An 11,814-nucleotide genomic window follows, 5' to 3' on the forward strand; every position below is an offset into this window, starting at 1 on the left:
TTTCGGCTGTTGGTATTCTGATATTTCCTTCTTCGCGTTCGCGGGAGGACCCTCGCGAACGCGATGTGTTAATTATGCTGAAGGAAATTCCTTCTACGCGAACGCGTAACCCAGGTCGCGAACGCGAGGCGTTGGGGGGTCTTCCCTTCGCGAACGCGGGCCTGGTAACGCAAACGCGAAGTCTAATTGCGCTTGGGCAGGGGGTGGGGCATTTAACCTACGAGAACGCGACCACCTGGACGCGAACGTGAAGGCTCGAGGGGTTATTTCTTCACGAACACGAGCCGTATTCCTCGGACGCGAAGGCCTAGCAGGCCTAACCCATCGCAAACGCGATAAGTAATTTCGCCCAGTTATTTTAAGTTCCAAAAAATAGAACACATTATGGGATTTTTATTATTTTTCACAAACTTCATCTTCTCCACACCTCTTGGGCGATTTTTGAAGAAATTCTTCACCATGACATCTTGGGTGAGTAATATTTAACTTATTTTCTTCCATTTTTATCAACACCCACTAGATTTCTAGGCCTAAAACATGCGATTAAGGGTAGAAAATTAGGGATTTGGGTAGAGTTAGGGCTTTTTGATTATTCAGGAATTTGACCTTGTTTTGGGGTCGGATTTGAAAACAAATTATATATTTGGACTCGTGGGTGAATGGGTGATCGGGTTTTGTTCTGAACCTCCTGTTTTGACCAAGCGGGCCCGGGGTCAATTTTTGACTTTTTGGGAAGAATGATTAGAAAGCTATAATTAAGCATTGGAATTGAATTGTTTAGCGTTTATTGATGTTATGAAGTTGATTATGTATAGATACAATTGATTTGGAGCTGAATTCGAAAGGGAAGGTGGCGTTTGAGGCTTGAGTTGACTGTGGAAGTTCGAGGTAAGTGTTTGGTCTAACCTTAGCTTGAGGGATTAGAAGTGGTATCCTATTTGCTATTTGCTTCTTATTGAGTACGACGTATAGGCATAGTGACGGGTATATATACGTTGGTGTCAAGCAAGACCGTGAGTTTTATATTGTAATTTTCATGATTTCGTTGTATTATTCATGCCTTGGTGAAGATTTCTATTTGTTGTGTAAAGTTGTGGAAGAATTGTGACCTATGAACATTGAAGCGTGTTGGCTCCAATTGTATAACGAATTGTGAATTTATAAGTGTGCCACGACCCGGAATTCCCACCCTCGAGAGTCGTGATGGCGCCTACTAATATGAGCTAGGAAAGCCAACCCTTAACTATCTACTACCTTTTTTATATTACTTCTTTTTAAAACAAACATAGGGCGACAATATAAATAAAACGAAAGTTAGGAAATAGGCGGAAGTCAACATTTATAAAGCTTAGAGCTACGTCTATTTTCACTTTTAAGCTTCAATACCCCAAAATCTGGTGTCACAGTACTACAGACTGTCTAAGAGTCACTACATACAAAGTCTGAAGAAAATACATAGTGTTGTTCCTGAGCAAGAGATAAAGGAAACAGGAAATAGAGATAGAGGGAGACGCTAGGGCCCGCAGATGTCTGCAGGTCTACCTTGGGTCTCCGGATGGACTGAAAGAAGCCCTCCAACTACTGTCCGAAAGCTGCTCCAGGATCTCCACACAGTGCAAAGTGTAGTATCAGCACAACTGACCCCATGTGCTGGTAAGTGCCTGGACTAACCCCGGCGAAGTAGTGACGAGGCTAGGATCAGACTCTAGATAAACCTGTGCAGTTATATAATATATGGCAGAAAAGTAAACAGGTAATAAGCAATTAAAGCTGGGGAAGGGAAACATGCCTCGGGGATAGCTGATAAAGCAAAATAGCAAGGAATAATAAAGGAAGCTTGTCATACCTCCTTTTTACACACCTGAAGGTATATATAGAGAGATTTTCCAATATAAGTGACATTATTCTAAATGAGATTATTTATTTATCAGAGTCGCCACTTGGAATATTTTAATTGGTGTCCCAAGTCACCAGTTTATTTTTAATCCCAAATCGAGGAAAACTCGACTTTCCTTTTGAAGTCTGTGAACCAGAAATTCTGAATAAGGAATGTGTTAGGCACCCCCAGATTCCGTGGTTCTAGAACGGTCGCTTAAACTATTATAATTGGCCTATTATCTGATTTTTAGGAAGATTCAACGTTATTTAAAACACGCCTTGAACCACGCCACATGAAATGCACCTGCGGTCCTCGACACATTTTTATTTAATGTTGTTGAGATTTTGATTTGGGTCACATGAAATGCACACCCGAGTTTAAGGAAATTAATTTAATAGCTCGCCTAAAGCAACTACGCTCTTTTAAGTTTGCGAGGGCCATGAAAAATTCAACTAATGGCACATCTCGATTTCTAAAAAGTTAAAATTAATTAAGTGAGGGCCATGGGTTTTGGGATTTTATTTGACATGCCATGTCCCAATTTATTTTAAAAGTTTTGTACTCAATTAAAGCAATCTATGGATGTTCATGAATTAATTATTTTTCTAAATTTGAAGTCATTACAAGGAAATAGAAGACAAATAGTCCCACATTGACTACAACTGATCCTAAAATCGTTTCAATTATTCGCCATTGCATAATTCCTAAAATCAAATAAATATTCAATATTTAGTCAATCTTTTTAGAAAAGAAATGCTAAATAACTAATGATGATCATTAATATATTTTTTTTTTGTTTCTAAGTCACTTATGATCTAACCATTAGCAAATTCGACAAAGGAACTCCATGCAAACAATAAATAAAAAAAACGTAGGTATTTTAAATATAAAATTAAAGCACAAAAAAGAAGAAGTTAAAGATGCATTTCAAGCATGAATCAATAATCTCATAAATTAAATAACCATCAACAATAAATCACTGAATTATCCATTAACATTTAACAACTCGAGTATCCAACTTAACATATTAGTAATTTCAGAGCTTAGCAAAAACAAAACCTCAAACCAATTTAACAATTACACATGCTACATTTATGATCTTGAATAGACTCAGAAAATGAACAAGTAGGATTTTTATTCATGATTCTTTAGAGGTTGGCAGAAATACATAAACTTACCTAGATTGCAACATTTGATCTAAAACAGTCAAGTAAAGGCGAAGGAAAGCTGGGGCTTAGCAATGAAGCAGACAACAACCAATCAGGCCAGGAAAGCTCAGAGTACGACCTTCCATGGACTCGGAACTCGCCGGAAAATTCAAATTACACCAAAACTCATCGAAACTCGGATCTCTTGCTTTTCATTTCATCTCGTTTTTTAGCCTTTATGCTATGTATTCTTTCTCTATCTTTTTTTGTGTTTTCTGATCTTTGCAGTAAAGAAAAGAAACTGAAGAAGCTGGCTCTTTGTTTTGCTTGAGAAGAAACGAAAATGGTGGAAAAGTGGGGAGCAGTGGTTGAGTATTCAAGGTTGAAGATGATAGTGAAGAAGGAAAATGGGAGCTTCTCTGAGATGCGCCATTTGCTGGGTTTCTCAAGGGTAGGGATCTGATCGTGTTCTTCTCTTTATGTCTCCTATATCTAGGTTTTTTAAAGGGTAAGGGGTTTGGGTAGGCTAGAGCGATGGGCTTGGGCTAAAGTTGGACTTGGGTTAATTGAATGGAGTCAATCTTAAAGATTGACCCAATTTTGAATAAACAAGACCAAATATTTTTTTTTCTATTTTCTTCTATTATTATTCTTTTTCTTGTATTTAATTAATTAAAAACCTAAATTAAACTATTTTTTGTAGAGATTAAAATTCTTTAAATATGTAAAAATGACAATTTTATGATTTTAAAATATTAAAAATGCATGAAATGCAACTAAATAAAGAAAAATTCATAAAAATCAATAAAAATTATTTTTGGTCTACTTTTAGGAGTTATCTTCATGTAGGGCAAAAATCATGTGCTCACAGCTGCCCCTCTTTGCTCGGGAACATGAAGGATATTCGGACAAAGATAAAATGAGCAATTATGAGCTATTTTTGCCCGTTTGGGAGACTCCATGAGAAGCATTTTTTGGAAAAATCTGACCGAACCTTGCTTCAGAGGTTGCCTACATATCTTTGGCTATAAAGGAATCAGGTCAGTGTAGTTCTAGAAGTTTTGGTAGCTGGGACTACCGAGAAGCTGTTATTTCACTGCTGTTGTTGCAGTTTCTGCTTGCTGAGCTCCTTATTACACAAAAGGGAAAGTAAAAAGCTAAACTAGCTAAGCCTATCAACTACGAGTTACAAGATTCCTATCTATAAATCTCTTGAAGCTTGATCTTGAGTCTTAGCTGGTTCTTGATGTGGACTTCGATCTGAATCTTGATGCTCGTTAGCTGTAGGTGTTGGTTCTTTCTTCAGCTTTGGGTCAAGAGGGGACATGCGAAAATTGTGACTTCAATCATATCTTGAGCAGTCCACATCTTTCTCCGCTTCAACATTTTAAATTCACTTCTTTTGTTTTTTTCTTCTTTTCTTTATTCTGGATTGAGACTCGTTCTTTCGGTCATCTCGAATCCTGTGCCTCGAGGTCAAACCTGCTCAGATGCCAAAACAAACAAACAAATGAAATTTTTCTGCCCCAATTTTTACTAGGAAAATTTCGTGAGTTATTTGTGACAAAAGTCTAAACTATTCCTCCCTTTTTTTGTTTTTTTTGTTTTTTTTTTGAAAGCAAATGAAATAAGGATTGCATCTATCTAGAAAGGAAAAAATCAGGGGATGGAGCCCTATATCTAAAATGTCAACTCAGGGATTGGAGCCCTAATGTTGGCGAAAAAGCGACTAGGGAATGGAGGCCATATGTCTAAAAAGGCTCAACTCAGGGATTGGAGCCCTAATGTTGGCGAAAAGGCGACTAGGGAATGGAGGCCCTATGTCTAAAAGGCTCAACTCAGGGATTAGAGCCCTAATGTTGGCAAAAAGGAGACTAGGGAATGGAGGCCCTATGTCTAAAAGGCTCAACTTAGGGATTGGAGCCCTAATGTTGGCAAAAGGCGACTAGGGAATGGAGGCCCTATGTCTAAAAAGGCTCAACTCAGGGATTGGAGCCCTAATATTGGCAAAAAGGCGACTAGGGAATGGAGGCCCCATGTCTAAAAAGCTCAACTCAAGGATTGGAGCCCTAATATTGGCAAAAGACGACTAGAGAATGGAGGCCTTATGTCTAAAAAGGCTCAAATCAGGGATTGGTGCCCTAATGTTGGCAAAAGGCGACTAGGGAATGGAGGCCCTATGTCTAGAAAGGCTCAACTCAGGGACTGGAGCCCTAATATTGGCAAAAGGCGACTAGGGAATGGAGGTCGTATGTCTAAAAAACTCAACTCAGGGATTGGAGCCTTAATGTTGGAAAAAGGAGACTAGGGAATGAAGGCCCTATGTCTAAAAAAAATTCAACTCAGGGATTGGAGCCCTAATGTTGGCAAAAGGCGACTAGAGAATGGAGGCCCTATGTCTAAAAAGCTCAACTCAGAGATTGGAGCCCTAATGTTGGCAAAAAGGCGTAACAGGTTGAGATTAGGGATTCTGAACTATCATTTTGTTCAATTTTTCTTCTTTCCTTCTCTTTTTTTTTCATTTTCCCTTTCATTTCTTTTATTTCAATAAAATGCAGGAAAGAATTTTGGAGGAAAACTTCTCTTTTGGATTGATTGTTTCTGCGCAGCTGTTTCAAGCTTTTACGCAGCTTTTCTTTTGGTTGCACCTGCTTTTGCACAGTTGCCTTGGGTTGCACCTGTTTCAATTTTAAACAAAGAACAATTGTTAGTTTGAAACGGTGGTTTGTTTTATGGCCTTGATTGTCTCAATCACTCGATCTCGGCCCGAACCTTTGTTGAGAACCTCTGCTGCTTAGTGGTTTTCTAAAGATTGATCTATCTTTCAAACTGGGGGACTTAGCTTTTAAGATTTCATGATGGTTTACCTAGGTGGGGATTCGACCCTTTCACTTTATCCGGCTTTAGGCTTTTGCCGTTGGATTTCTTTTCCTTTTCAATAAATTTGATTTCAAAGCATCAGCCATCATGGGCAGTCAGGATTGACTTGATGCACCTACTAAGGCTGGGTACTTTTCTTTAGCTTCTGTTAGACAGGATCCTGTAAAGCTAATCTTGCCACCTTTTCTTTGTATTAGTTTCAGAAACAGAGTTAGACCGAAAGGGATTCAAGGAAAAGTAAGCAAAAGGCAAGAAAATGAATTTAGAAAGAAGTGTCCCTTTCAGGGGGGGGAGGGAGGACGGACTTATATGGGGTGCATGCAGATTTCAATAGACATGACATGCTTCTTGGACTGGATGCCCGATCCGCAAAACTATCCAACTTCTCATGTACCCATTGCGACCCGTGTTTTTAAACCGAGAAACCTTGCCAGGACTCTTTCAATACCAATAGTGGTGAGGGATTTCTTCTTTTCGATCAACGGTGCCATTTGCGGGTTTTCGCCAATCGACCTCTCTCATTTCTCTTCTCATTGTTGCATTATAGTGCTCTTTACGAGTTTTCACTAACAAGACTCTCTCATTTTTCATTTCTCTCCTTACCATCGCCTCATGGTGCCCATGTGGGTTTTCACCAATAAGACTCTCTCATTTTATTTCCCTCGTTTGATTGCATCGGACTCAAACAATTGTGTTTTCTAATTCTGACGCCTTTGCTGATTGATTAGAAGGACTTGAACAAGGTTTGGGTAAAAAGAATCTGGATGAAATTACAACTTTGGAACTGTTCAGGTAGGTTCATTGCCGAACCATTATAACATCTGCCCCAGTTTCACTTTTGGGGAAAAATGGATTTTTGTTTTGGTGTGACTGAACCCCAGGGAGAGGCTGCCTACGTATCCTTTCGGAATCAAGTCGAATGTAGTTCAGGGAAACATTTGTTTTGTTGTTTTGGCTTTTGCTTTTTGCTTGCTTTTCTCTTTTTTTTAACACTTTACGGTTTCCAAGAGGGTAATCAAAGAAGAGTAACTGGCTCAAATGGGTTTGCAAAGGGTGAGGAGTGTTTGGGTAGCGAGAATGAAAGCCTTCATTATCCCAATCGGACAAAGTTGTCACTGCAAAAAGCTAAACATAATACATTTTGACTGCATCCGCATTTACAGCTGTTTCGAGATCATTCCCTTCGATATCGCCCAGATACAATGCCCCTTTTGGCAATATCTTTCTGATGATGTATGGGCCCTTACAATTAGGAGCAAATTTTCCTTTTGCTTCCTGGTAATGGGGAAGGATGCGCCTTAAAATGAGCTGCCCTACTTCGAAATTTCTAGGCCGCACTTTCTTGTTGTAGGCACGGGCCATTCTTTGTTGGTACAACTGCCCATGGCAAACCGCGGCCATTCGCTTTTCATCTATCAAGGTTAACTGTTCCAGCCGGGTTTAACCCACTCACTGTCATCAATTTCAGCTTCAACGATGATCCGGAGAGAGGGGATTTCAACCTCCGCGAGTATTACGGCTTCAGTGCCATAAACCAAAAGATATGAGGTGGCTCCAATTGATGTGCGCACAGTAGTGCGATATCCCAACAATGCAAACGGTGACTTTTCATGACACTGCTTGGAACTTTGAATCATCTTCTCAAAATCTTTTTGATGTTTTTGTTTTCTGCTTCGATGACACCATTGGCTTTGGGCCGATAAGGAGTAGAGTTCTGGTGCGTTATCTTGAATTGTTCGCATATCTCTCCCATCAAATGACTATTCAAGTTTGCAGCATTGTCTATGATAATAGTTGTAGGAATTCCAAAACGGCAGATAAGATGGGAGTGCACGAAATCCACCACAGCTTTCTTAGTGACAGATTTGAGAGATGGTTTCAACCTATTTCGTGAAGTAGTCAATGGCAACTAGTATGAATCTGTGCCCATTTGAGGCTTTCGACTCGATGGGCCCAATGACGTCCATACCCCAAGCAACAAATGGCCAAGGTGCTGACATGGGATGCAGTTTTGTGGGAGGTGCATGAATCAAATCACCTTGCACCTGACACTGATGTCACTTCCGGACAAAGCTGAAATAGTCCTTTTCCATGGTCATCCAGTAATAACCCGCTCGAAGGATTTTCTTTGCTAAAACATTCCCGTTCATGTGGGGTCCGCATACTCACGCGTGTACCTCATGCATGATTCTTCCAGCCTCTTCCATGTCAACATATCTCAACAAGTTGAGGTCTGGAGTTCTCTTGTACAAGACATCACCACTCAAAAAGAAACCACTCACGTGCCGCCTAATGGTTCTCTTCTGGTCTCCACTGGCTTGCTCGGGATATTCTTGCGTTTTCAAAAACCTTTTGATGTCATGATACAATGGTTGGGTATTTGGTGCTGTTCCAACCGTATTACAATAACCATGCCTTTCTTGAATTTGGATTTCCAATGGATGAATGTAGGCATTGCCTGTGTACAGCAGTATTGAGGCTAAAGTGTCAAGTGCATCAGCTAGTTCATTGTGGCAGCGAAGAATGTACCTGAATTCTATTGACTTGAATCATTTGCCAAGTTCTTCCACATGTTGCCTATAAGGAATAAGCTTGACGTCTCGGGTTTCCCATTCCCCTTGAGCTTGTCGGATAATCAAATCCGAGTCTCCCATGATTAACAGTTCTTCAACATCTTGGTAGATTGCCATGTTCATGCCCATAATGCAAGCTTCGTACTCGGCAGTGTTGTTTGTGCTGAAAAATCGATGCCTAGCTGTGGTCGGGTAATGCTTACCGGTGGGCGAGATCAAGATTGCCCCAATTCCAACACCTTTTGCATTTACCACTCCATCGAAGAACATTTTCCAAGCATTGATGTCTTCGGATATTCCCTCACCTGAGTTTACCTCTTCATCTGGGAAGTAAGTATTCAAAGGTTGGTATTCATCATCGACCGAATTTTCAGCCAAATGATCTGCTAATGCCTGGGCTTTCATTGTCGTGCAAGTGACATATACTATGTCGAATTCCATAAGCAGGATCTGCCACTTTGCCAGCCTCCCAGTGGGCATCGGCTTCTGGAATATGTATTTTAAAGGATCCAACCTGGTTATGAGGTAAGTGGTGTAGGCTTGCAAATAATGTCTTAGCTTCTGAGCGACCCAAGTCAAAGCGCAGTAGGTCCTTTCCAACAAAGTGTATTTGGCTTCATAACTAGTGAATTTCTTGCTTAGATAGTAAATAGCCTGCTCTCTCTTTCCGGTCGCATCGTGTTGCCCGAGGATGCAGCCGAAAGAATTTTCCAAGACTGTCAGGTATAAGAACAAGGGCCTCCCTAGCTCAAGTGGGACCAAGACTGGCAGATTCGATAGATATTCCTTGATTTTATCAAAAGCTCCTTGACATTTATCTGTCCACTTGACTGCTGCGTCTTTCTTCACCAATTTGAATATGGGTTCACATGTGGATGTCAGCTGGGCAATGAATCGACTGATGTAGTTCAATCTACCCAATAGACTAATAACATCCTTCTTGGTTTTCGGAGGAGGCAAATCTCGAATAGACTTTATCTTTGTTGGGTCTAACTCAACGCCCCTTCGACTGACGATGAATCCCAAGAGTTTGCCGGATGGTACCCCCAAATGCACATTTGGTTGGGTTTAGCTTCAAATCATATTTGCGCAGCTGCTCAAAAAACTTTGTCAAGTCCCGAACGTGGTCGTCCTGTGTTTTGGATTTGATGATTACATCGTCAACATACACCTCTATCTCTTGGTGCATCATATCGTGAAAAATGGCTGTCATGGCCCACATTTAGGTTGCCCCGGTGTTCTTAAGACCAAATGGCATGACTCTGTAACAGTATGTAACCCAAGGTGTGGTAAAAGCTATCTTCTTTGCATCTTCTTCATCCATCAACACCTGGTGATATCCTACGTAACAATCCACGAAGGACTGTATCTCATGCTTGGTGCAGTTATCAACAAGGATGTGGATGTTCGGTAAAGGGAAGTTATCTTTGGGACTTGCCTTATTTAAATTTCTATAATCCACACGTACTCAGGTCTTCCCGTCTTTCTTTGGCACTGGGACTACATTACTTAATCGTGTGGTGTAACGGACCACTCGGATCACCCCCGCTTTCAACTGCTTCGTGACCTCTTCTTTGATCTTGTCACTGATATCAGTTTTGAACTTCCTTTGCTTTTGCTGGACTGGGGGACAATCGGGTTATGTTGGCAACTTGTGAACCACCAAATCAACACTTAGCCCTGGCATGTTATCATATGACCAAGCAAACACATCTTTGAACTCAAACAGGAGTTAGATTAATGCGTCTCGAGTTTTTTCGCCTGTAAAAATGCTTATCTTGGTTTCCTGACTTCTTCGGAACTACCCAAACTAACCGGTTCAATATCATTTAAGTTCAGCTTAGGTTTATTCTCATATTGTTCCAATTCTCGATTTATTTCCTCAAAAGCCTCCTCTTCATCGTATTCTGATTCTTGGTTCATTATTTCGAAATTAGACAGCACGTTTAGATCTGGGCATGAAGTCCGCAAGCAAGTCATGTTATTTAAAGCCGCATTATTAGAACTGAAAAAAGAGAAAAATGACAAAATCAGAAAAAATAAAGAAAGATGAACGATGAAATATTGATTTCATTTCTTGGGAATTTGAAGATAACATGGTTTACATTGGAAAATTAAAAGACAAGAAGCTAAAGGAAACATCCGAGTTACACCCTGAAATAACTCGTGATGTAGAAAAAGTGGCAGGACAGGTCTACCGGGGCTCCCGCCTGATTGGGAATGGCGGAGCCTTCCAATTATGCAGCTTAGCGTTAGGTCCCATATACAGCACCTCAGCGGTGCTTGAGCCTTCCCTTGGCTAAACCATGTGGGCCTCGTACAATATCTTCCTCATCGCCCCACAGATCTCTTCAATCTCTTCGGCCATGAAGACCTCTTATTCTTCTTCCTCATGGTATTTTGGCTTGACAAATGTTCTGTACAGATGTGGCACCGGCTGAGGCAAGACCCAACCATCATTCTTTATATCATTTGCCCATTTTACATCAGCTAGAGTGGGTCGGAAGCCTATCCCAAAGAACCTTTCACTGGCGGTCAGGGTGACAGGTTCCGTTATTCCTTGCAATGATTTCACAAGCCCCTTCCCCGGCTTGAAGCCACGTCTGATCATTTCTTTGGCCACCATGATTGATGCATTAGAAAGAAAGGGTTTAGGGCAAGGGTTTCCCTCTTCGTACTGGTCTGCGACCACAATTTCAAAAGCTTGGTAAACTATGTGCTCACTCCCCTCTCTCACTTCAAGGCATGGGACTGATGGGTCCCAATAAATTGATTTCTCGTCTTCCCCGTGGACCACAATCTCTTGATCTTCATGATCAAATTTTACCATCTGATGGAGGGTAGAGGGTACAACCCCCGCTGCATGAATCCATGGCCTTCCCAAGAGAAAATTGTAGGATGTGTCCATGTCCAGAACCTGGAAGGTTACTTCAAAGTCTACTGGGCCGATGGTCAGAATCAGATCGATCTCTCCAATTGTGTCCCTTTTTATACCATCAAAAGCCCGTACACAGACATTGCTGAGTCGAATTCTTTCGGTCCCAATTTCTATGCGCTGTAGAGTTGAGAGTGGGAAGATGTTTACCCAGAGCCTCCGTCCAACATAACCCTTTTCACATAGTACCCTTCGCATTTGACTGTCAGGTGCAGGGCTTTGTTATGCGCGGCCCTTTCTGGGGGCAAGTCAATTTGGCCGAAGGAAATCTAGTTAATTGCGAAAAACATTTCTGCCATCCTCTCCAACTGTTCTACAGACATCTCAACAGGAACATATGCTTCGTTAAGGGTCTTGATCAATACCTTCTGATGTTCGGTGGAGTTCATCAGCAAAGCC

At 41.0% G+C, this 11,814-nt stretch overlaps 1 protein-coding gene across 1 annotated transcript; it reads right to left on the reverse strand.

Moving 5' to 3' along the window:
* Positions 1-7,328: 7,328 nt before the first annotated feature.
* On the reverse strand, positions 7,329-11,613 carry LOC138879903 (uncharacterized). The gene is made up of 5 exons (XM_070159548.1): positions 10,904-11,613; positions 10,296-10,485; positions 8,684-9,362; positions 8,085-8,365; positions 7,329-7,667 (listed from the first exon to the last, which is right to left on the reverse strand). The coding sequence occupies exons 1-5, from the start codon at positions 11,611-11,613 to the stop codon at positions 7,329-7,331; spliced, it is 2,199 nt and encodes a 732-aa protein (XP_070015649.1).
* Between the last annotated feature and the right edge of the window lie 201 nt (positions 11,614-11,814).

Source organism: Nicotiana sylvestris, chromosome 10 (genome assembly GCF_000393655.2).
Source record: "Nicotiana sylvestris chromosome 10, ASM39365v2, whole genome shotgun sequence".
NCBI classification, from domain to species: domain Eukaryota; kingdom Viridiplantae; phylum Streptophyta; class Magnoliopsida; order Solanales; family Solanaceae; genus Nicotiana; species Nicotiana sylvestris.

Excerpts from the sequence above, each read along its gene's own strand:
- LOC138879903 (XM_070159548.1), bottom strand. The coding sequence starts at position 11,613 with ATGCGAAGGGTACTATGTGAAAAGGGTTATGTTGGACGGAGGCTCTGG. Across the intron at positions 9,363-10,295 it reads ACTTAAATGATATTGAACCG|CTGACATCCACATGTGAACC; the intron begins GTTAGTTTGGGT and ends TTCATTGCCCAG. Across the intron at positions 8,366-8,683 it reads AATCTTGATCTCGCCCACCG|GCAATGCCTACATTCATCCA; the intron begins GTAAGCATTACC and ends TGCTGTACACAG.